This window comes from Scylla paramamosain, chromosome 10 (genome assembly GCF_035594125.1).
Source record: "Scylla paramamosain isolate STU-SP2022 chromosome 10, ASM3559412v1, whole genome shotgun sequence".
Taxonomy (NCBI): domain Eukaryota; kingdom Metazoa; phylum Arthropoda; class Malacostraca; order Decapoda; family Portunidae; genus Scylla; species Scylla paramamosain.
Window position 1 is genome coordinate 27,785,318 of NC_087160.1, and position 27,416 is coordinate 27,812,733.

General features: G+C 37.8%; 1 protein-coding gene across 28 annotated transcripts in view; it reads right to left on the bottom strand.

Moving 5' to 3' along the window:
- Window positions 1-27,416, bottom strand: part of LOC135104468 (rho GTPase-activating protein 190-like) — a 212,188-nt gene that overhangs the window by 150,388 nt on the left and 34,384 nt on the right. For all 28 annotated transcript variants that reach the window (XM_064011954.1, XM_064011950.1, XM_064011951.1 and 25 more), the window contains exons 6-7: window positions 24,698-24,900; window positions 20,869-21,338 (exon numbers count right to left, since the gene is read on the bottom strand). In XM_064011954.1, coding sequence (XP_063868024.1) covers window positions 20,869-21,338; window positions 24,698-24,900 — 673 coding nt within the window. The remainder of the gene's footprint in view (window positions 1-20,868; window positions 21,339-24,697; window positions 24,901-27,416) is intronic.

The following is a 27,416-nucleotide window of genomic DNA, read 5'->3' on the forward strand; positions in this document are numbered from 1 at the left end:
GATTATGACCACCACAAACTCTGGGCTTGCAGTCAACACATAACTATGTTTACCTAGTTCTCATAGGCAAAATATCAGTTATCTCATCAATTATATTTAATAAAAAACACAACACCCACAAAACCTTTCATGAATCACGACTTTTAATGAAAATAATCAACCAATCATGAGTGACTCATCTTTCCACATACAAACACAATTATAAAGAAATTACATCTGGTAGTACGATCAATTGTATATTAATCCCCAAGACATAAAACAAACATTCTCCTCATTCTTTTCTGAGACTTTTGGAGTCTGTCCTGAGACTCTGTAATGAGAGCTTAAGTCAGTTCTGTTCCACTGAGTCAGCTGTGCTGCAATGAGTTCAGCCATGTTAAATGGTGAAGTGATGGAATAGTTCCATAGCATTTTCTGTGCTAAGGGATGAGTGTGAAAGGACAAATGAAGGACCCTTGTCTATAGGTAAAACTTCAGTTTTAGGTGACTGTCAGCTAGTTTTTAGATTAGCCTTTTTGCATGAAAGATAAGAATAGAACCAAGATCTGCTTCCCTGAGGTTAGTATAGAAGTAGACAATAAGTTTGACAGGGAATTTAATTCTACTGTGTTTGTGCAGGCAGGAAATTACACTGGCTGGGTAAGGAGTGTTGAGCTCCTTGGGAAATTTGAGAAGATGCTGAGGATGATTTTGGACCTAGTGGCATTCTAGTATTGTGTCCTACTACAATGGCATATTGGAAGATGATGGTATTCCAAAGCTTCTTTTTAACAACAGTAACATTGAAATAAGAAAATACTATCCAGTTTTTAAAGAAAAAAAAGAAAAAGGAAAATTAAGTGATATTTGAGAAACACAAGAGCAAAACCAGAAGAAAAGAAATTATAAACAAAAAAGCATTAGAGAGATGCCTTCAACCCAAATCAGAAGCAGACATGTCCTCTGAGCAAGGTGTAAGGAGGGGGCTCTAGAGGGAGGAAGGAGATGAAATTGAAGATCCCAAGACTGCAAGATGAATTTCCAAAGAGTTTCAGTGATGTTTCATGTAAATCAGAATTTCAATAAGTCAGCAAAAGCTGAGCTACTATTATGCCAACTTATGGAAGTTTTACTGTAGTTGGTAAAACACTTTTTCATTCTAATAAAGACCGATATCTGCATGAGAGGTAACAAAGACAAAGCACTCTTCCCCTTGCCAAGCACTCACACCCACACAAAGTATTAAACCAAATCTTGAAAATACATTCTTAGCAAGATTTAGTCATAGGCCTGCTTTACACTACCCATTCATTATGTCCATCTGGATATGGGTGCATGTCATCAATGACATCACTCAGTTGTTGGGAAAATTAATCAGGGTTGCCAAATATCATTCTGTGAGACTGGAATGCTGCTGCCACTACTTATCAAACTGAATTTGAATTATTTTATTTATTTTGAATTATCAAAATGATGTTTCAAAGAACTAGAGAGGAGCCTCAGGCTTTGTATGTTTTAACATTGCAATTTCAAGCTTAGCAGCAACTTCCAAAAGCTTCAGGCTTTGCATGTTTCAGCACTGCAATTACAAGCTTAGTGGCAGCTTCCAAAAGCTTCAGGCTTTGCATGTTTCAGCATTGCAATTCCAAGCTTAATGGCAGCTTCCAAAAGCTGTCAATTCTCAAGCTTACCATCCCACGTTTAGTGATCAGTGTGGAAGGGTCAGTGTTCGTCAATGAGTGTGGCACATGACAGACATTTACTTTCTAAATATTGCCTAATTGGGGAAAAATCCACTACCATACTTTATAATGTTCATTTGATACAATAAATTATCAGTCTTGTTTACTGATATATGCAATAAACATCATTGTACTCTAAAAAAAACTCAACAACATACAAATTGAAAATTTAATAAGACTACTATGTTGTCAACACTGTTACTTCCCCGTCAGTACCAGTCTTATTCTTGTGGCAGATTTATTGTGCTGTTGACCTAGGTCATTTCTTATGTATCCTCATTGCACTGTTGGGCAGAAAAGTCTTTTGATTACCTTGACTTTCCTACATTATGCAAGAAGTACTTCATCAATTTATCAACACTAACAATTAATGTAGTCAACAAACTCTGTAGCAAAGGTTTAGGAGATAGCCATCATAGTTGTATTTTCCTGAAAACTAAGACAGACTGTTCAACACTTTTCAGCAAAGCAAAGTTTTTTCTCTTATATTAAAAATATAGCCCAAAACTAGTCTCACTTGCTTCTAAAAACTTGTATTAAGGTCTTCAAAATATACTCATTTTTAAGATGTCAGTATATCTTTCTGTAGAAAAGCCAAAAAGAATTTGGTCACTTAAGATTTAGGACAGAAGATACTCTCAAGCTGAGATGGGCTTGTTTCTGTCACCAGCCCACTATACTTAAGTTAGCAGCAAGGGGACAAGGTTCAGGAGCTGTCTTCAAAATTTAAGTTAGAAGCTGTCTTCAAATACTAAGTTAATTAGATGCTATATCTATTTTCAGTATTGGATGCAATATCTACTTTCAGTACACCAAGAGCTGTCTTCAAATACTAAGTTAATTGGATGCAATATCTACTTTCAATACACCAGGGGTAATGAGAGTCTGGGGACAGATGCTGGTGGCACAGTGAGTTTTGTGGGTTGTTTCAAATGTAAGCATAACAGCTCAAAGCTCATCCTGGGGGGGAAGGGGAGAACTGTGCCTGATCTCAGTTGCCTTGTGTACAATACTAATGTGTTAAAAAATTACTAAATTTCTATGACTTAAATGTAAGTTAACCATTTTAAAAGGACAGGCTTAACTCATTTTGGATTAATTTCTTAAAAAGAGAAAAACTGATTTGCTGTAAGATGTTAAAGAATAAGGCTTGGTTTTCAAGAAACCCAACAGCTATGATTATATTTTCACATCTCAGTTTTTTACTGTGAGGTTTCTTGAATACATCAGCTGTGGGTGCTGATACTCTGACAAAAAGGTTCTTGCACAAACCTTGGAAAGCCAAGTTAATTAGGAGTTCTTTTCATGCCAACAACTCAATATAGTGACACCACATAGTGACAGAAAGGTTGGGAAGTCCCAAAGAAAAGGCCACCTGAGAAAGCAGAACCCTCAAAAAGTAGTGTTACTCTAGAAGTTGCTAATGATTTTAAGGGTTCTGACAATGTTGTAGAGGCTCTTAGGTTTGAGGGAGAGGCAGCTTAAGGTGGTGTTGGGGGAGAGGAGGAGGAGGGTGTGGGTAGCTGGGCAAGCAACCAGTAATGTTGCCCACCCACCAATTCAAGCTTGTAACAGTAAGCACCACTTAAGATTCCATATTAACTTTTGTTTCCTTTTTTTTTTTTTGTATAATATATATATATATATATATATATATATATATATATATATATATATATATATATATATATATATATATATATATACTGATTGCCTTTCATAGCCCAGCATGATTTTAGGAAATTAAAACTACTTGAAGGGAGAAAAATGGTAAACTTCCTTGACACCATAGTCTCTATTTTTATTTTTCTCTGCTTACCAAGGTTTCATCAGACTACCTGAGCTGCTAAGCATGAAGACCTTCTGTATTTGAAATTTATTCATAATTTTTTCATCCTGTAAAGACTTCTTAACTAAACACAATATTAAATAATTTATCATAGATCATGCTACAACTAGCAGTAAAGTCTGCTGAAAGGTAAACAATGTCAGTAAGATGGCTGGTAATATCACAGGTGGTATTAACAGATTCTTAGGTATAGAACTTTGGCTAACCCCAACTTTTATGCTTAGTGTTGTTTTTAACTTCCTAAGTCATGCTGAGCCTAGTGCTTAAACTTAAGAAGACTGACCGAGCTGGTTTCCACTTTTTGTTATTTATGAAACTACAACAATTTTTTATGAGCTATAAAGTTATATGTACAAGTTTCATTAAATTTGGAGAAATAGTTTCAATTTTTTTAATGAAAATACGAAAAATTGAGGTTTAGATTTTTAAAAATTTTGACAATAGTTTTCCTTAGGTTTTCTTGAAAACTTGTCACAAGATACTTTGATGGTTTTCTAAGAAGATTATGTGATAGAATTTTCATTTTTGGTTTCGTTGTCAAGAAATATCCAAGATTTTTCTCATATGGATGTTTCTCTTAAGCAAGGAAAAAACTAAACACTCAATCAAAATTGTTACATATTTTTTTAGGTATTTTAATTTCCTTTCTAATGACACAAGAATCATCAAAATTGGACAATAAATGGCAGAGAAATATGCCTCAATAGCACAATGTTTGTTTTGAGATACAAGGCTTTAAAGTTTGAAGAGACACCACAGGCTTTTCATCCATACATATAGCTATATAATACTGGAATTTTTAGATGCTAAATATCATAATGTATTTGTTGTCCACCAGTGGCTGAAGCTGCTTCACTGAAACTAAAACATTACATCCAGTGAATGAGATTTCTTCATTGCTCTCAAAAATTTTCAATCTCTAAGATTCTCTTGCTAGTGGAGACAATGATGAAGCCAGTGGCTATAATTGTACAGCAACAGACATAGCAGTAGTAGTAGTTGGGCCAAAAGAGGCAGAAACATAACCTACATATGGAGTGGGAGGTGCGGGAGGTGAGGTGGTTATATACGCTCAGTCTCACGTGTTCTCTGCTCTCAACTAATATCCGACGTGCTTTTGCCAGTACCTCACTCCTTTAAGGTAAGGTAAGACTTCCTCTTACCCATTGTGGTGAAAGAGAAGAAAAAGTGAAGAGTGAACACTAAAGAGGTACAGAAGTTGATGAAAGAAGAGAGCATCACAAACTCACTCCCTCTCTCTAAGCATGTACAACATACACTGAGGCTCTTTGCAACCAGTCTGCTAGGCTGTGAGAGGAAAGTTCCATACTCCACCATAAGGAAAATTGTTCCTCAAACTTTTTTTTTTTTTAATAAATATTTTTCTACAACCATCTCCCGCCTACAATGACCTGGACTGAGTGACTGAGTGTGAGTGTGGGGGAATTTAAATGGGTATCTAAACAGCATTTAAACATGTATGACAAATTATTGAGAACACATTGTGAAGGAATAGGCCTAAGGATGTCATGAGATGATTTTTGCATTTTTTTATATTTTACGGATTTCCAACTCAATCGGTCCCCTTAAGACAAGTCTGGAGATTACTTAACCTTCTACCTTATGCTTAGCCTAGGTTAAACCTATGCTAAGACTTAGGGGTAGGTGTAGCCAAAGTCTGGCAGATGTAGCCCCAAATTATGAGATGCATTCTCTCTCTCTCTCTCTCTCTCTCTCTCTCTCTCTCTCTCTCTCTCTCTCTCTCTCTCTCTCTCTCTCTCTCCCTAGAGTAACAAAAATGATACTAAACTTAAGAAACAAATGATACAAAGAGCATCTTAAAGAACTAAATCTATTCCCATTAAAACAAAGAATACTGTGAGCTAACTCATCATCAAAGGCATTGATAACATGGACTGCAGTAATTATTTCACAACAGATTTTTCAAATTACACATGATGAAACAGTTGCAAAATTGTTGGGAAATCTTTCAACTCTTATGAATCAAAAAATAATTTTTTCCATCATGTAGTTAATCTATGGAATGTATTTTCTCAAGACATGATAGACTGTAACACCATAGAGACTTTTAAATGCCATCTTAACAAATATTTTGCCTCCAATCCATGGCTAAACAGCATTTGTTTACTAGAGATTAACTTCCTTGCCTTCAGGAAATGGGGGCATCTCATTTCATCTATTTTCTTCCTTTCTTATAAAATTTCCTTCAGGTTTTTTTCTTCTCTAACCCCATAAGTTATTTTTTCCAACCTGTTTTCTTGTACAGCTTATGTTGAAGGGAGTGGAGGGTAAGGAGGAAGCCTTCTGCTTTGCTGTCCTTTTCTTCTACTATCACCCTAATAGTCTTAGGTCAGGTCATCTCATAAGGAATGCAAGGTCTGTTGTGGCCTGTTTTTCTATGTAACTCTCTCTCATGCACATTTTTTTCCTCTCTCCCTCTCTCCTTCTCAGGTTATACATGCCTTTATTAAGATGGCTGGCTGAAAACATAAGATAGGTATGTTTGCCTATTCTTAATGTAATGGAGCAGGCTTTCTACACCATGCAGCACAACCCTCCTATCTATATGCCTCTCAGAGGCTGACTGGCGAAGATCTGTACTAGCATCTCAAAATAAACTGCTACAGGCCCTTTGTCCTGAGGCAGTGGGCGGTCCTTTGCTATGCTGCTCTGGGTAGTGGTGAAGCAGTGTACGAGGTAAATGTGGTGCGTAGTGCCAAATTTGAGCTTTTGGTTAACAAAAGAACAATATCGAGAACACAATTTCATTTTGCGAGAAGACTGCTCATATCTCTGAACATTCGTAACTTGTTACCTCATACCTGGACACACACTGTACAAAGACTCGACCTATAGGAGTGTTATTTGTGACAGATTTGGCAGGAAATGCCTTGGAGAGCCTCACAGGAAGGAGTAACGCCTTGACACTAGTAATTAAAGCAACACAGTGGAACATCGGTTACCAAATGCCTCCCTTTTCAAACATGCAAGTTTTCGAACAAAATTTTGAACTCATAATTGCTTCAGGTGCCATACCATGATTCATCTCTCAAACAAAGTTACTTGATTTCGATACTAAAAGACAAAGCGAAAACTGCTATTTATTACTAATTTATAGTGTCTATAAATAGGTATTTCCTTCATTTTTATGTATTTGGAGGACAGACACAGTAGGTAAGACAGTAATTCAATCCTTGAAATAAGGTAAATGTGATTCTGTTGAAGAGCCTCGATGTAAACAGTTATTCCGAGCCGCCTGTGGCTCTCTCGATGGTCCATAATGCTATCACTACTGGAGAACAACATTTTCCCAGAAATTTTTTCCCAGCAGCAAGATGTCTAAGTGTTATGATTACCTTCATTTCAGCAGTAAGTGGGTTGCTCCTCTATGTATCACTCTGTAAGGTTTCTCTCTCTAGATCAGTAACAAAAGAGAGTGTCTACACAGTCTAAACATTTGATGAGTTCTGTGTCACTTAAGTTCATTCAATACGTCCTTTCTGGATAAATAATTTCTAAGCTGGAGATGTTGTGGAACGGCCATCTTGGTAGTGGGAATGTCTGTCATAAGCCATAAAAACAGGGTGGATAGGTGTCTGGGAATGGATTAATCCATTTTACAATGATTCCTATGGGGAAAATAGTTTCAGTTTCTGGATTTCAGTTTTGGATTTGAAACGGCATTTAAGAACAAATTAAATTCTAGAACAGAGGTTCCACTGAAATTACATAGTTATTTAGCCAATGGTAAATGCATCTCTGTAGCAATGATGACCTTGGCCCTTTCTGTGTCCTGTTGTTGCCATTTATCATTTAACTTCTTAGTAACAGAGCCCCGTGCAGCTTTTTTTCATCATCTCCTCCATACTATAGAAAAAGGACAGGAGAGGAGGAGCTGCTGAGTGGGAATGGCAAGGTAATACTGGCTCAAGGACATAAACACCATGACAAAATACACACCCTTTGCATGGGATCTAAACTGACAATGAAGAAACACAAAATTAAGTGCTTATATTCTTGGAAAATCAATGCTAAATCATTTTTTGTTATAAAACCAAAAAACTGTAAAAAGATTGCACTGTTAACTTAAAAAATAAGAAATATAAGAATTTATTCTTTTGCTCTTTCACCATTTCATAAAGGGACTTAAATGTTAGGCTCAGCCAAGGATCAGCCCAGCCTTAATTATGCTTAGGAGATAAGCACAAGGCTAAGCAGAAGACTGACCAGAAGGCTATGAAAGGCTAAGCAGAAGGGTGATCAGAAGGCTAAGAATCTTTTTTAATACTGCCCCAGGTTCCATGCACATTCTCTACTGGATGAATGCAATTACTGCAGGGTAATCACTGCTGCTAAAGCACAGTGTCACAGGAGACAAATTTGGTCCTGGTAACTCTTGCTTGAGAAGCCACTTAAGGATGAACTCCACACCCTAATGAAAAGAGAGAAGGATAAAGATTAAGCATCTTTCCAGGTAATCTACAGAATGACTCCAGCAAATTGTGATGAATTTTTAGATCTGGTGTGGCCTGGTACAAAATATGAGTAGTTTGGAAATACATGCAATGTGGGTAGATGGGTGGAGGCTGTGGAGGGTACATGGCTGAGGATTTATGTACCTTCTGGCAGATGTTGCTGCTACCTGTGCTGTGATCTGTGGTAAATTATTTTAATATTACTACAAGTATATACAATTTAAAAGTCATACAAGATGAGAAAATAAAATCAAATAAATTAGTATGATCTTGATGAGTCAAATTTTATATATATATATATATATATATATATATATATATATATATATATATATATATATATATATATATATATATATATATATATATATATATATATATATATATATTCCATAAATTGTGGCACCAGCACTCTCACAAATGCACATATATTTTCACTTCAGACTAGATGGATAAATTTGGATGTCAATGATGGTCCAGTCCATCTCCAAACTAACCTACAAAACAGGTTGCATGAAGCAGGACACAACTTTCAGTCACAAAAAGGCTAAGACTTATTCATGAACTATGTGCATTGCCTACACACCATCACAGCACAGAATGACAAATTTTAGTGAGATAAACAAGGGGACATTTCAAATTAATATATGGTGTACAGATTACAGTACTTCACTCATACCTGAGAGGTTCCAAGGCCTAAAGAGTTTGTCTCTATTTTCTATATTCACTTTATTGTTACTGTAAACTTGTTGAAATTATGACAATAAACACTAAAACTACGATAAAACAAGAACTTTCTTTTAGCAAATGACCAGGGGCAAGGAGAGGGAAGCTGCCACACACACTACCCACAGTCATACTGGTGAGGGCGCCACAGCTGACAATGCCACCCCCACCACTTACAGTGATGTTAATTTGGCAACTGACCACGGGAAGGGAGAGGGCTTCTTCTGCTGCCACCATCACCACCCAGAGTGATGCTAGTTCAGTGATTTACAAGGGGAAAGGAGTGGGCTGCTGCCACTGCCACCTGCAGTCATGCCAGTTTAACAACTAATTGGGATAAAGGAGTAGGCCACCACCACCACCCTTGCTACCTAAAGTGGTGCTAGTTTAGCACCTGACTGGGGGTCAGGAGGAGGCTTTCACTGTCTCTACCACCTGCACTGATGCCAAATTAACAAATGACCTGTGCTTGGGTGCTTTGTAACAGTGCAATTCTCTCATAAACTGCAGCAGTGAAATAATCCTTGCTTACACCATTAAGAAGCTATTGTTTAATATTTGCCATAGCTCTGCACCTAGACAACAATGAGTGTGAACACTAACTGGGAAAGATAATTATAAGATGATAACAGTGAGCATTCATCAGCCATGTGTGTAAATAATGGCTTAGCATGGTGTTTTAAGAACTGACAAGGAAGTGATTTGGTCAGGGATATAAAATATATGTAGGTGATATGAACCAATATGAACAGAGTGTTCATCATCTGTGTGGGTGTAAACTCAGTATGGTTTTTTAATGATGGTTACTGTGCAGAACACCTCAAATCCACTTTACGATTGGGTTGTGTTCCTGAAAACCCAATCATAAAGTGATGCACCATATACAGTAAAATCCCTCTCATCCGGCATTCGAGCATCCGGCAGCTTCAAGTATCTGGCACATTTTTCCCCGAGCCTTAAAATCAATAAAAAACAATGTGTAATCTTAAAATCAATTAAAATTCCCGCGCGAGGCATACTTTGTCCCCTTGCCACCAGAGCGCACTGCTTCGTGCCACCCGCGGCCCACTGCACTGTGTTTACTCAGTGACTCAGTCCCGAGTGTGCACTGTTTATCGCCTGACGCCTTCATCATGCCTAAAGTTGTAGAAAAGAGGAAGCATGTTGTGCTTACACTTAAGCAGCTGATCAGATCAGCTGCTGATTAAGATCAGCTGATCTTTGTTATGGTAAGATGCGTGAGTGTAGGGTGGTGATTGTGGACATAATTTCACTTCTATTCAGGTATCTGGCAATATTCAAGTATCCGGCATGACGGCGGTCCCGTTGATGCCGGATAAGAGGGATTTTACTGTAGCAAGCTTAAGGTTAAATTGGGAAAAAAAGGGGATGTGTTCCTAGGCGTATTACTTTTGGTCTCTAATGAATTTGTCCGTATTTTAATATATGTAAATAAATCCTATTCGAATAAGCCATGTAAATGATAACATGGAAATAAAGAAATAAAAGATACAAAAACATTAAAAAACTGGAGCAAAGGGTTCCGGTAATGGAGTTCACCCGTTCATCACCCTAACTACAGTTGATTATCTTCAGTTTCATGTCTAGATTTACACTTTTGGGGAAACTTTTTTTGGATATTTTCACTAGCACAAGATGATGCAGAATGTTAAGCAGACATGGTGGTACACTTAGATAAGGCTTAGCACAATACATAAGGGTAGATAAAGCACAATCACTTCACTATACACTTGATGAATGGTGTGAGTGCAGGAAGAACTGAAGCAGTAGAGTGGGATCTCTCCAATTGACAATGCTGTAACTGACAATCATAACGGTGACCATAAACCATCACATGGCAAGTCAAGGAATAGTAATGAGTGAAATATCATATTATATATATATATATATATATATATATATATATATATATATATATATATATATATATATATATATATATATATATATATATATATATATATATATATATAAACATTTTCAGAGGTGTAAGTAGTCTGGAAATGCTCTGATGTTTTGGCAATCTGTCTCAGACAGGTCAGAACTATAGATATTTTCTGCTATTACTTTCATTTAAGCTCTAATGTGAATCATGTCTAATGTGGGCTATTACCAGAGCCTCCCCCTCCAGTTAGTGGTGATCTGACTGCACAACCACCCATGCATGTCCACATAGTTCAACTCATACTTCTCTGACAGATGGACATTACTGTACTCCCTAATGGCTAATTCACTGTTAAGTGTGTGTGGATTGCAAGACTGCTTTCACCATATAGTTGTTTTATCACAATATGGCCTCTGAGTACCTCACACTATTCTACTGCTACTATAAACTACCTGATAATAAGTAATAATCCATTATTTCATTCATTCCAATTATGTATAGTGTACTTCACATACTTGTGCATTGTTAGATATGTTTTAACAATATCATATTTAGTAACACAATATCATATTTTGTAAATTAGCCATAGTTTAGTGAGTGCTGCAGTGCAAGGACTGAGATAACTTTGTTTTTTAAAAGTCTTCCATCCACTTTAGGAATCCATCCTTCACGCCTCCAATACTTTCAATTTTCCACAACACAGATCACGAATTAACAAATCTAATTACAGCAGGAACAGACAACTATCAATTCCAGCAAATACACAAAGCACATGTGCATATGTTGCATGATGCAAGTGGCAACTTTGAGATATTCCCAACATTCTTGACCTTTTCCTAACCTCTAATCCTTCTACTTATGCTGTTACCCTCTCTTCTCCGTTGGGCTCCTCTGATCACAATCTCATATCTTTATCTTGTCCTATCGCTACAATCCCTCCTAAGGATCCCTCTAAGCGGAGATGCCTCTGGCATTTTGACTCTGCTTGTTGGGGGTACCTGAGGAGGTATTTTATTGATTTTCCTTGGAATGACTACTGCTTCCGTGACAGAGACCCTTCTCTGTGTGGTGAGCGTATAATAGAGGTGATAGTGTATGGCATGGAGGCGTACATTCCTCACTCTTTTTTCTCGACCTAAACCTTCCAAACCTTGGTTTAACACAGCCTGTTCTCGTGCTATATATAATAGAGAGGTGGCCCACAAAAGGTACTTGAACCTTCCATCACCAGAATCTCATGCACTTTATATTTCTGCCCGGAACCATGCCAAGTCCAACTAGCTAAAAACTCTTTCATTGATAGAAAGTGTCAAAATCTTTCAAGATCTAACTCCCCTCGTGACTTCTGGCATCTAGCCAAAAATATCTCCAATAACTTTGCTTCTTCTTCTTCCCCTCCTTTATTTCAACCAGATGGCACCACTGCTATCACATATATCTCTAAAGCTGAACTCTGCTCAGAACTTTGCTAAAAACTCTACCTATATAAAGTTTTTGAATCTATCCTCAACAGGAGGATAGATCTTGCTAACTGCATGCCTCCCCTCCTTCCGCGGCCTTGCTGCACAAGACTTTCTTCTTTCTCTCACCCCTATTCTGTCCACCTCTCTAACACAAGAGTTAACCAGTATTCTCAATCATTCATCCCTTTCTCTGGTAAACTCTGGAACTCCCTGCCTTCTTCTGTATTTCCACCTTCCTATGACTTGAATTCCTTCAAAAGGGAGGTTTCAAGACACTTATGCACCAATTTTTGACCACTGCTTTGACCCTTTTATGGGACTGGCATTTCAGTGGGCATTTTTTTTTATTAGATTTTTGTTGCCCTTGGCCAGTATCCTTCCTACATAAAAAAAAAAAAAAAAAAAAGGAAGATTCTTAAACATCTACCACTTCACAACCTTCTATCTGATCGCCAGTATGGGTTCCATCAAGGCCGCTCTACTGATGATGATCTACCTTTCTTTACTGAGTCTTGGTCATCCTCTTTTAGAGATCTTGGTGAAACTTTTATTGTTGCCTTAGACATATCAAAAGCTTTTGATAGAGTCTGGCACAAAGCTTAGGTTTCCAAACTATCCTCCTACAGCTTCTATCCTTCTCTTTGTAACTTCATCTCAAGTTTCCCTTCTGACCATTCTATTGCTGCTGTGGTAGACAGTCACTGTTCTCCTAAATCTATTAACAGTGGTGTTCCTCAGGGTTCTGTCCTGTCAGCCATTCTCTTCCTATTATTCATCAATGATCTTCTAAACCAAACTTCTTGTCCTATCCACTCTTCACTGATGATACCACCCTGCACTTTTCCATGTCTTTTCCTAAATGCCCAACCCTTCTGGAAGTAAACAGTTCACACAGGGAAGCCACAGAATGCCTGACTTCTGATCTCTCTAAAATTTCTAACGGGGGAGAGCAAATTTGGTATTGTTCAATGCCTCAAAAAACTCAATTCCTCCATCTATGAACTCGACACAACCTTCCAGACAACTACTCCCTCTTCTTCAATGACTTTCAACTGTCACCCTTTTCTACACTGAACATCCTTGGTCTATCCTTTTCTTATAATCTAAACTGGAAACTTCACATCTCATCTCTAACTAAAACAGCTTTTATGAAGTTAGGCATTCTGAGACATCTCCACCAGTTTTTCTCACCCCCCACCCCCCCGAATGCTAGCTCTGTACAAGGGCCTTATCTGTCCATGTATGGAGTATGCTTCACATGTCTGAAGGGGCTCCACTCATACCACTCTTTTTAGACAGGGTGGAATCGAAAGTTTTTCGTCTTATCAACTCCTCTCCTCTAACTGACTGTCTCATTGCCGTAATGTTGCATCTCTAGCTATCTTCTACTGCTATTTTCATGCTAACTGCTCTTCTGATCTTGCTAACTATATGCCTCCCCTCCTCCCACAGCCTCGCTGCACAAGACTTTCTTCTTTCTCTCAACCCTATTCTGTCCACCTCTCTAATGCAAGAGTTAACCAGTATTCCCAATCATTCATCCCTTCCTCTAGTAAACTCTGGAACTCCCTTCCTACTTCTGTATTTCCACCTTCCTATGACTTGAATTCCTTCAAGAGAGAGGTTTCAAGACACTTATCCTTCAATTTTTGACCACCACTTCAGCCTCTATTCGGGACCAGCATCTCAGTGGGGTTTTTTTATTAAATTTTTGTATGCCCTTGACTAGTGTCCCTCCTACATTAAAAAAAATAAAAATAAAAAATAAAAAATATAAAAAAAATAAAAAAAGACCTATGCACATCAAACAGCACCCACACACAGCTCTGTTTACCTGCAGCACCTTAGTTCAAGACCAAGAAAATGGACTGTAACAAAGAAAAAGAAGGAGATCGAGATCTAAGGAGGCAAGTAAAGAGATTACAGTAGAGTCTCTAAACACGAATTCTTCTGAATCTGAATGGCATATGAATATATCTTTAATTCTGAAAATTTATTTTCCTCTATACATGAACATCTCTCACACATGATCTTACTATCTTCTTCACCAGCCCATCATCCTCCATTTCCTCAACATGATCATACCATCTCAACACACATTACTCTGCCCATCCTACTGAGTCTCTCACAACACCCATTCTCCTCACTTCCTAATTTATACTTCTGTTTGTCTAAGTTACTCCATACATGCACCTTAGACATCTCATCTCCATTACATTCAATTTCTTCTTATCTGTTACTCCCCTGCTCCATGTCTCAGCATCATACAGTGCATTAGGCACTACTATTCCTTTCTGCAATATTCTCTGTATATTCAATCCAAGTGGCCTACTCTCAGTCTGTTCATACATACCCTTATTTTGCTTCTTTCACCCTAGCTCTAACCTCTATTTCAACTCCTCCATCTACTGCTACTGAAGATCGAAGATATCTGAAATAGTTTATCTCCTCCAACTCCTCATCATTGAGTCTTTCATTCATCCTACCATCTGCCTCACAGGTACATCTCATTACTTACTCTTTCCAACATTACCCTTTGGTTTCCTTCTACACACCCATCCAAACTGCTCTAGCAGCTAACTTCTCCTCTGCATCTCCCACCAACGTTGAGTCATCCACAAGCAGCAATTAATTCATGCTCCATTCTTCACCCTTGGCTCAAAAATTAAAATAAAATATTTCCAGGCTACCTATTACATTAATTTTTTTGTGCATATAACTAAAAGTAATAAATACACAGCTCATATAAAATCAAAAGGATAATGAATAAAAACAGGTACAGTGCAGTAACATTCATAGAAAAAAAAATATTAAAAAAAATCACACTAAGCGATTGTTTACACACACAGCTGACAAATGCTCACTGTTGATATCCCTGTGGATAGTGGTGGTGGCGATGGCAGCTGTAGCCAGCCTTTCTCCTCACTAAACTAGCGTCACTGTTTACAGCAGCAGCAGTGGCTGCAGCCAGCCTTTCTCCTTACTAAACTCACATCACTGTATGGTGGCAGTGGTGGTAGCTGCAGTCTGCCCTTCTCATTAAACTCATATCAGTGTATGATGGCAGCAGCCCATCCTTTTCACTAAACTCATATCACTGGATATGGTGGTAGCAGCAGCAGCCAGCCCTTCTCTTTACTAAACTCACAACAATGTGTATGGCAGCAGCTTCTGCCACCTGTCCTTCTTCTCACTAAACTCACATTACTGTACAAAACAGTAGCAGTGGCTGCAACCCATACTTTTCACTAAACTCACATCACTGTTTATTGCAGTAGCAGTGATGGCAGTGGAGGTGGCAGCAGCAGCCCACCATTCTCCTCACTAAACTTGCATCACTGGGTTTGACAGTGGTGGCAGCTGCAGCATGCTGTTCACCTCATTAAATTAGCATTACTATGGGGCAAGCAGCAGTGGCAGTGGCAGCGGCAGCAGAACACTCGCTTCCCTGATATTGATGTCATCTTGTTATGTGACACAGACTTCTCTGTGGCTTGTTGCAGCCCATCCTCACATTAGGCTTTAAATTCCCACCATCAAAGTATGGCTTGGAGGCAAACAGACCCCCACCATTAGACACAATTTGCATTAGAATACTGTGCATTTGGAGCAAGCTGACAGTAGTTCTCAGCACTATTAAATATCAACAAACACAGGGTGATTTTTTTTTTGGAAAAAGCCCAACATAAGATGAATGTACACAAACATTTTCAAAGCATAAAAGCCTTTTGATAAGAAAAAATATTAACATGAAGGCAACACAAACACTTGCTAGATGATGATGTCATCAAGAGCTGTGCTCTGCTGTTGAGGTACAATATTACTATATTCTTTACTCTTATAATTTTCTGATCAATTTGTAATTATTATCTTAGTAATTCAACAGCTTCTAATGAGCTACATGAATGAGGATAGTTAGATGTCTGGGATCACATGCATGAGCACTCAGCGATGGTCAGTTAAGCTTCAGACAAACATTCATAAAAATATATGATTAGATTTACATTCTAATACATTGTACTATGTTATATTTTATATTAAAATAAAACAAATGACACACTGAAATTCAAGTGAAACCTCAGTTACCAAATGCCTCCTTTTCCAAACAACTTAGTTCTCAAACAAAATTTTGAACTCAAAAGTGCTTCAGTTGCCATACCATAATTTGATTCTCGAACAAAGTTACTTGATTTCAAACACTAAAAGGCATAGCAAAAGCTGCCGTTTATTACTAATTCATAGTTTCTATAAATATTGCCTTCGTTTTTACATGTATATTTGGAGGAGAGATACAGTGGATAATAAAGTAGCTTAATCTTTGAAATACAATAAATGTGATCCCATTGAAGAGCCTCAATGTAAGCAAACAGGATTCAGCTGGTTCAGGAGTATTCCCGAGCCACAACGTCATCACTATTTCAAGTGCATTTTCCCCAGTAGCTTTTCCCAGCAGCAAGATATCTAAATGTTATGATCACCTTCATTCTGGCAGTAAGTAGGTTGCTCCTCTCTGTGTCACTCTATAAGGCTTCCCTCATTAGATCAATGACAAATAAAATACCTGCACAGTCTAAACAATATCCTATGATGAGTTCTGTGTCTCTAAGTTCATTCAGTACATCCTTTTTGGATAAATAATTTGAGCTGGAGATGTGGAATGGCCATCTTTGCAGAGGGAATGTCTGTCATCAGTCACTAAGACAGGATGTACAGGTGTCTGGGAATGGATTAATCCTTTTTAGATTGATTTTTATGGGGAAAATAGTTTTGGTTTCCAAACATTTAAGATTCTGAATAACATTCAGGAACAAATTAAGTTCAAGAACCGAGGTTCCATCATACATAGCTACAACCACTTGTGAATGTCTCTGTTGCCACTGAGTGAAACCTGAAAATTGTGACAACACTCTGAATAGGCAACTGTACTTCATAACACTGACTTTCCATCCTTCATATACTACTTCTTCCCATTCATGCTTATCTAAAGATTTCCCTGTACTAAAGAGATCATGCAAGAAAATACACTACAGTTCTTCCTTCCAGTTCACCATGGTCTCTCTCTCTCTCTCTCTCTCTCTCTCTCTCTCTCTCTCTCTCTCTCTCTCTCTCTCTCTCTCTCTTACAAGCTGCTCTTCTGCAATGATTATATCTTTACCTTGTTCTTTTATTAGTTAATTCACTTGTTTATTTATCTATTTACTTATCTATTCATTTGTTATTGTTATTTTACGCATGCAGGAAAGGGCAGATTATGTAAACAGTAGACCAAAAAATCACTTTAGATTATGGCTACTTTTTTTCTATAATCTACATAACTTACCCTTTCCAGCATGTACAAGACGGCAATAATGAATCAATTAACCAATTAATGAATTAATTAATTAATTTACTAAATAATTATTGCAAATGATAAATACTAACCCAGAATAGTTACCTGGCTATATTAAAGAGTATTATTTCCCAGAGACTAACACATATCTTTGGGATTTATGTTCTAACTTATTTTCTCTGCCAAACAAATTCACTACAAGGTCCTCACTATTATTTTTTCCTCTTCCAGACATGGTTTTGTAGCAGTGGCATTTATTTCAGCAGATACTTTCATTATGGGCCAACAAGTCTCCAGGTATCTGTTCATCCTTTATAAAAATACCTATGGATACATATATGCAACATCATTATGAGCACTAAGATCACCATAACTGTTACTGCTACATAACTTTCCATGCAATAAAAGCATAGCTATCTTTTAAACCTTGAGCCTTAATATTTCACACACAATTTTAATGAAAAAAATAATCAACAATTTTATGATGTATGTCATCAACATTTAACAGACTGAAGTTTGCAAGTTTGTTATTAGAACTTAACACTCACTTAAATTTTGTTGCTGTGCAATTATCCCATTTACTGATGCTTCAGATAATGCAAACAGTTTACAGTCTTACGACACAAAGAAAGGTTCATGTGCTGTTTCGGTGTGCTGTTTCGGTGTGTGTGTGTGTGTGTGTGTGTGTGTGTGTGTGTGTGTGTGTGTGTGTGTGTGTGTGTGTGTGTGTGTGTGTGTGTGTGTGTGTGTGTGTGTGTGTGTGCAGTCATCTGCTGGTCACCCAGCCAGCCATTACCCTATGGAAAGAGCTCAAAGCTCAGTGACCGATCTTTTGGACTGAGACCACTTACACATCACACACTGGGACAGCAAGGTCACAACCCCTTAGGTTACATCCTGTACCTACTTGCTGCTAGGTGAACAGGGGCTACACATTAAGAGGCTTGCCCATTTGCCTTGCCACGCCAGGGATTCAAACCCGGGCCTTCTTGGTTATGAGTTGAGCATGCTAACCACTGCACTATGCGGTGTGTGTGTGTGTGTATTTACCTAGTTGTATTTACCTAGTTGTGTTTTACAGGAAAAGAGCTATGCTTGTGCTGTCCTGTCTCCATATCTAAAAGCATCCAGCTTAACTTTAAATTCAAGAATATTTTTTGCTTGTACCACTGTTTCATAAGTTGTTCCATATTTCTATGCTTCTATTTGGGAAACCATATTTCTTGACACCTCTTCTACTTGCTGTTTTCTTCAATTTCACTCCATGTCCTCTTGTATCTCTTGAGTCCCACACAAATAAGTCTTCTTTGTCAACTTTATCCTTACACTTTAAAGCTCTGTATATAGCAATCAGGTCTCCTCTTTCTCTTCTCTCTTGTAATGATGGAAGCTTCAATCTCCTTAATCTTTCTTCATAGGTTAAATCTCTCAAATTTGGTACCAATTTGGTTGCAGCTCTTTGGATCCTTTCTATTTTCCTTATTTCCTTTTTATAATGGGGTGACCAAACAATTGTGGCATATTCCAGTTTTGGTCAAATCACATATTCCATCAACTTTTTCATCATCTCTTCATCCATGTAGGCAAATGCCCCTTTCATCTTTCTTAGTAACTTATAGGTTTCCCCAACTATTTTGTTTACATGTTTTTCTTATGATAAACTGTCAATGACTGTAATTCCCAAGTCTTTTTCTTCTTTGGTTTTCTTAATTTCCACTTCTCCCATGGTGTAGGAACTTGTCAATCTTCTTTTGCTTTTTCCTAATTCCATCACCTTGCATTTCTTTGCATTGAATTCCATTTCTCATTTCTTACTCCATTTATATATCTTATTTAGATCTTTCTGTAATATTTCACAATCCATATTGTTTTCCACTCTTTTCAATAATTTTGCATTGTCTGCAAACAGACTTATATAACTGTCAACCTCATCCACCATATCGTTGACATACACCAGAAACATTACGGGGGCTAAGACTGTCCCCTGTGGTACTCCACTTGTAACTCTACACCATTATGATTTTTCTCCCTTTTATTACTGTTCTCATTTCTCTATCCCTAAAGAAGTCTGTAATCCAATTCAGTGTGTTTCCTTACAAACCCCCTATATTTTGAATTTTCCATAGCAGTCTCTGGTGTGGTACCTTATCAAATGCTTTTTCTAGGTCTAAATAAACACAGTCTGCCCAACCCTCTCTCTTTTGAATTATATCAATTGCTCTACTGTAAAAGCTCACTAAATTCGTGACACAAGATCTTCTACTTCTGAGACCAAATTGTCTGTCAGTCAATGTATGTGTTTCTTCTAAATATTCCATCCATTTGTTTTTAACTATTCTTTCCACCACACTTGTTAAGGACACTGGTCTGTAATTCAATGGATCTTCTTTATTACCTCCTTTAAAAATGGGCACAAGATTGGCTCTCTTCCAGTCTAAAGGAATTTTTCCTTCTTTAAAAGAACATACTATGGTATTGTGTATACCTTCTGCCAGTTGTTCACAACATTCCTTAAGTATCCAGTTGGACACTCCATCTGGTCCTTGAGCCTTATTTACATCCAAATCTCTCATAATCTTCTTAGTTTCACTTTATTTACATCCAAATCTCTCATAATCTTCTTAATTTCACTTATGTCCACCTGTATCTCTCTCATCACATTGTCTCTGTGCCATGCTCTTTCTCCTTCAAATTTGCTTTCTTTGGTAAACACTGATTGGAAGCACTTGTTCATTAATTCTGCTTGTAATCATGTATCTGCATATGTAACATCATCTTTCGTTAATTTATCAATTGTTTGCCTGTTTTTCATCTTCCCATTCGCATATCTGAAGAATAACTTTGACTCATCTTTGCATTTGTTAACTATCTTTCTCATAATTCCTTTCTTCATCTCTCAGGATTCTGATATATTCGTTTCTTACCTTTCTTGAAATCTTCCCATTTCTCACTTCCTCTATTTTTCTCCATCTATTCCATGCTGCTTCTTTTTCTTTTCTTGCTGTTATACATCTCGTATTAAACCAGTCTTTTTTCCTTTTCTCTTCCTTTGTTTTGATCTTTGTTACATATCTACTGACCCCTTCAGAGTGTGTGTGTGTGTGTGTGTGTGTGCGTGCGTGCGTGCGTGCGTGCGTGCGTGCATGCGTGAGTGCGTGCATGTGTGTGTGTGTGTGTGTGTGTGTGTGTGTGTGTGTGTGTGTGTGTGTGTGTGTGTGTGTGTGTGTGTGTGTGTGTGTGTGTGTGTGTGCAAGTGTGTAAAACACCTATTGGCATTAGCCAAAAATCTTAAAATCAGAATAAAAATCTGCAAACTGATGAAAATAAAGATATTATATTCAATTATACAAAACATGCCTATATTGGAACTGTACTCACCCATCTTCTAAACTCTGTAGGTCAGGGAAGAATTCACGTAGAATGGAGGGCAGCAGGTCCATGTATCCTTCCACTTTCCTTTGCAGGTACTCCTCTTTCAATTTTTTAACATGTCGACGGAACAACTTGGCCGCTTGGTCCATACCAAAGAGGTCCACATAATGTATAAAATCAGGATTTTGAGCAAGTTTTTTACTAGTTGAGGCCCATATAGACCGGTAGTCAAGAACATGTGTGCGCACTAATCTTTGGAAGGCATCTGTTGCTACATCAAGAATTTCCTTTCTATGTCTCGCTGCCTCATAAAATGGAACAATTCGTATTCGTCCTCTGTTACGATCCACTAAGTTTGCTAGTGTCATGAATGCACAGTCCACATTAACATTTTCATGAGCTGAGGTTTCCACTAAAGGGATATTACCCTTAAATTCCTTTCTGCTGGCTAGTTTCTCAGCTTCCTTCACATACACCTGAAATAAGATGATAAATTTTAGTGTTTAGAACAATATATTATTTTATAGCAATTATGGAGTCATCACTTAAAACAAAAACCAACACTTGAAACACAAAGTAAAATATACAGATTTTAATCTTACAGAAAACACAAACACATGCTAGTGGTACAGTTTAATGAAATAACAAGCAATGAAACTTTATTGCAATATGAATATGCATGCCTTCCCAAGTAAAATTTGAATTCATGTGATAGAATTTGAAGAGATTAAGTTCAGTAATCACTGCATGAGGAACATATGAAATAAAAACAATCAGAAATTATGCTTTAGTTGATAAATTTAGTGTTATATCAGCTGTGTGGCTGTTAGGAATAGGTAGAGTAGGGAATATTATACCATAGTTTTTTTTTTTTTTTTCCACTTGCAGCCTGGGAACCAAGCAGAGTTCAACACTGTTCTCATGGTTCAGTGTGGAAAAGAGATGTTGTAGATATATGTATATTAATCTAGGAAGGCTTAGGGTGATACATTATATCTCTTCTAATATAACATGTTTATTTCCACTATTATTTATTAAGTCATTTTCCAACACATGTAACAACAGTGTCCAGTAAAGTTCCTGTATTGTCCATATGGTCACCCCATTAGCAGGCAGAAGCTGCCAGACAGTGTCAGAGGGAGACATGGGCAGAGAGGGCTAACAAATGTTCCAAGCCTGATGTAGGTTGTCTGTATAAATGTGTACTTAAGGACAAATACAGTGTTAAAAGCCACATGGAATTTACTACAAATTCCTGGTGAGTTCCCAAGTCCATAAAAGGAGGAGGAGGAGGAGGAGGAGGAGGAGGAGGAGGAGGAGGAGGAGGAGGAGGAGGAGGAGGAGGAGGAGGAGGAGGAGGGAGGAGGAGGAGGAGGAGGAGGAGGAGGAGGAGGAGGAGGAGGAGGAGGAGGGAAGAGGAGGAGGAGGAGGAGGAGGAGGAGGAGGAGGAGGAGGAGGAGGAGGAGGAGGAGGAGGAGGAGGAGGAGGAGGAGGAGGAGGAGGAGGAGGAGGAGGAGGAGGAGGAGGAGGAGGAGGAGGAGGAGGAGGAGGAGGAGGAGGAGGAGGAGGAGGAGGAGGAGGAGGAGGAGGAGGAGGAGGAGGAGGAGGAGGAGGAGGAGGAGGAGGAGGAGGAGGAGGAGGAGGAGGAGGAGGAGGAGGAGGAGGAGGAGGAGGAGGAGGAGGAGGAGGAGGAGGAGGAGGAGGAGGAGGAGGAGGAGGAGGAGGAGGAGGAGGAGGAGGAGGAGGAGGAGGAGAGAGAGAGAGAGAGAGAGAGAGAGAGAGAGAGAGAGAGAGAGAGAGAGAGAGAGAGAGAGAGAGAGAGAGAGAGAGAGAGAGAGAGAGAGAGAGAGAGAGAGAGAGTGAGTTGAGGAGGAGGAGGAGGAGGAGGAGGAGGAGGAGGAGGAGGAGGAGGAGGAGGAGGAGGAGGAGGAGGAGAGGAGAGAGAGAGAGAGAGAGAGAGAGAGAGAGAGAGAGAGAGAGAGAGAGAGAGAGAGAGAGAGAGAGAGAGAGAGAGAGAGAGAGAGAGAGAGAGAGAGAGTTGAGGAGGAGGAGGAGGAGGAGGAGGAGGAGGAGGAGGAGGAGAGAGAGAGGAGGAGGAGAGAGAGAGAGAGAGAGAGAGAGAGAGAGAGAGAGAGAGAGAGAGAGAGAGAGAGAGAGAGAGAGAGAGAGAGAGAGAGAGAGAGAGAGTGTTGAGTAGTGTCAGACAACATTGGTGGCAGCAGTGGGATGAATTGTGACCAGTGACTGATAAACTACAGTATGAATTATTAATACTCACTGTATAGTGATTTATAATGCTCATTATTATGTAACAAAATCAGTGGGTAATGACTGTTACATATAAACCTTCCCTCTCTCTCTGTGGTAATGCACAAATGCACAAACACCCAATGAGTGACAGCCAAGCTGATGGTGCAGACACAAACAACTCCCACAGTACCACATTACTCTGACAAGTTGGTGGAACATATCTTCACAGGTGCAATTAACCAACCTCTGAAGTGGATGTGGTAATATTATGAACCCCAAGGGATTGACCAGAGATTAATCTCACGTCACAATCACCTAACAGAAATATCTTGACAAGTTTTCATTGAGAACAATCCTTGACTTCAAAGACGGGAACGAGTGTTGTGAACAATCTTTAACTTCAAGGATGGGGCCAAGGATGAGTGCCAAGAATGATCTTGAGTACAAGCTTTGAGGACAATCCTTGAGGAAGTGCTTCAAGGATGAGGCTTGAGTCTTCAAGGATAAATGGAAATCACTTCCTACTGTTAGCCGGCAGTGAGTACAAGCAATTAGTTTACTCCACAATTACACTTTTTAAATAACATAAAATAACATCACACTTAATTCATTTGCAGCATTTATTACATTCAGCATAGTACCTTACCCTATATTTTCTTTCTTTTGAGAGCACAACCCTCACAATCACAGCAGTGATAAAGAAAAACTATACTATTCCCTACTGTACCTTTTCCTAATATGGCTGAATAGACAGGAAAATGGTATAGTCATGTAGAGATGAATGTGATAACTGAGTGAAGTTAAAAGATGTTCCTATGTGAAGCTAATGTGCAGTTCACAAAATTAAAGTTTATTACACCAAATCTGCAAACTGCACTTTTTATTAAGCAATAGTTGTGTGACTGAGTAGATGGAAAATGATGAGTTTGTTTATGTAGATATGCAGATGTTGCTAATAAGACAAATAAATGAAGCTTAAAAAAATATTACTAAGCTTATATACTTATGTCAGCTTTCCTTAGTATTAAGACTGATATATTAGCAGCAAATCTATGAATATATTATCTTCAGGACAAGACTGAATGGCAAGAAAAAATTTAAAAAATGACACTTAAGTTACAGTTCTTTTCCCATAAGAATGTCCAGTTTCTATGCTTCAACTGTCTGACTTGTACTTTTATGCCACGAAACCAAAACGATCACACAGTACTTGCATCCTACATCTTCTGTTGAGTACAGTAGTCTATCAATAAAATCCTTTATGGTGCTCAAACAAAGCAGTTGAAAGTCATTGCACATGTAGGGCAAAACTGTTAACACACACACACACACACACACACACACACACACACACACACACACACAAATTGTGCATATTAACCATCCTAACATGTCCCTAATTACCATAATCTTATCATACTTAAAACAATAAGAGCTTTCACCATGAACAATGTTAAGTAATCACACATTATTCAACACACACTTTAAGACAAGGATGGATAAAAGTACACATGAACAGAACATGAGCTTAATGCAACCTTATATACCACAACTAGGCAAATTCTACAATAAAAAAATGAGTTACCTCATTAGCCTCATCATTCTTGGTGGTGACAAGGACTACTGGCCGCTTAGTCTTGAGGCAGTTGTTCAGGATGCTTGCTGTGAGTTCCACCTGTCGTTCGAGGGATCTGTTGGGAACTTGTGATACATCAAACACACACAGGAACCCATCCACATTCACCTTCCCATCAGGTAGGACGCGCTGCTCATACTCCTTTTCAATACCTGTTAATATGAGAAAAACAATAGAAATCATCACAAACCCATTTTTAGGCAGCAATATTAAGCAATCAATAACAATTATCCTAAACACACTTATTACTATAATCTTGTCATACTTAAAACATTAAGAGCTTCACCATGAACAATATTAAGTAATCACACATTATTCAACAGCTATTCATATCTTTATTTTTCTTATTCATATATTATATTCACATAATGTTTGCAATATACACAATTTGTTATAAACAATGAATGAAATCAATTATTACCTCAAAAGATTCCTCTGCATTAGGATCCCATTTAGCCCTATCACAATGAGTTACACTAAGGTCCTTCTAAAATATCAAGATTATGCTATTGTCCCTCACCAGATTAAATTTATTTTCAGAACTTGATCCTCTAATAAGGCCATGTAATGTTATAAAATGTATCTTTTTTTTCAGATATAACAATTACTTTCATTAATATCACACCAACTGTCAAAGCTTTTCAATGCTGTTAGGTTTTTATGGGTGATTTAGTGAGAGTGCTTCAGGTAACACTGTGTCAATCCATTTCCTTTCTTGCCACCAACCAAGATGAAAGCTCCTATCTAGCTATTTGCCCTTGTCTGCTGCAGTCAAGATAAAATCTTACTTATAGTATATATGAAAATCTTCCTTATAGTAAATATACATATTTCTTATAAGAAAAGGCAACTAAAGTACCTATTGATCTCTCAAAAATTATTGCCTGAACAGCTAAAGCTACCAACGTAAGCAAAATAACTCCAACAAATCTGCTCTCCTTCACTGAGAGAGAGGCCTTACCAATCTGGTAACATGCATTACCAATGTCTCAATCCAATTCCATACATTAGTAACCCCCAATCTGGGGACAACCATAAGAAAATGAAGACCTGATTTGGTTATGTTATTATGCCAGAGCAGCCTCATGAGGCAAAATGAGTCAATTCTTGACAAAAGAACCAACCACAACAACATATGAGAGAGAGAGAGAGAGAGAGAGAGAGAGAGAGAGAGAGAGAGAGAGAGAGAGAGAGAGAGAGAGAGAGAGAGAGAGAGAGAGAGAGAGAGAGAGAGAGAGAGAGAGAGAGAGAGAGAGAGAGAGAGAGAGAGAGAGAGAGAGAGAGAGAGAGAGAGAGAGAGAGAGAGAGAGAGAGAGAGAGAGAGGGTGGGGGGAGGGGGGAGGGGCATGGAAATATGTCACTGATGCCTTCAACAAAGCCTATCCATTTACTGCAATTATGGTTATATTTTGTGATTTAAATCCTTCCCTTTGAATATCTAACATTCACCAAGTTGTTTTGCTAACTCTGCTTAAGGCACACAATACAGTCTATTGTAAGCTGGCAAGCAAGATCTGGTCTACCCTGAATATATATTATATATATATATATATATATATATATATATATATATATATATATATATATATATATATATATATATATATATATATATATATATATATAAGAACTCTGGATGCTTTCCCTGTTCATATATATATATATATATATATATATATATATATATATATATATATATATATATATATATATATATATGAACAGGAAAAGCATCCAGAGTTCTTTCTTTCCTTCACTTTATTACTTGCAACATTTCACCTTCACAGAAGGCATCTTCAGGCTACAATATATGATTATATTTAATACAATATAAAAAGATACAATTTTAAAAATAAGAGCAAAAAGTGGTAACACATAAAGAGCACAATAAAAAAGTAAAAACAAAAAACTATCACATGTATGACAGTGGGTCACACTGTCAACTAGAAAAAAAAAATTAAAAGCAGCAAAGCTTTTAACATAAACCAATTTGAAGATATGTCAACTAGAAAAAAAGAAAATAAAAGCAGCAAAGCTTTTAACATAAACCAATTTGAAGATAGACTGCAGCAACGATATAAGAGAGTTCTAATAGTATTAATCTTAAATAAATAAGGAAAAAAAAAAGGATAGTAAATTCCCAAACCAGTGAAAGTTGGTTTGCGGTAAACTGTTGAGTGCAATTGATTATTTTTACAAATCACCAGTACATCTAAAAATGAAACAGAGGCATTGTTTTCTGTGTTACATGTGAATTCAATAATGAGGTGTTTTGAATTATGATAACTGAGGAATTTAGGTATGTCCTGAAGTTGTTTGAATAAAAGGAAGGTGTCATCAACATATCTTCTGTAAAACATAGGTTTGTATTCACTAGGGCAATCATTCAGCCAGTTGGTTTCATGGTGACATGAGAAAGCATTAGCTAGAGTGGGGCCAAGACAAGAACCTATGGCAATGCCATCAACTTTAACATATAAATTATTATCAAACAAAGAAGTGGTCTTTAATTGCTAAGTCTAATAAACTAATTAATTGTTTTTTAGTATATTTAAAATAAGTGTCATGGCCTTTAAATAGTTCAACGCAGCTGATCTGAATGGTTTCATCAAGGGGGATATTAGCAAATAGTGACTTTACATCAAAACTTGCCATGACAGTGATACTG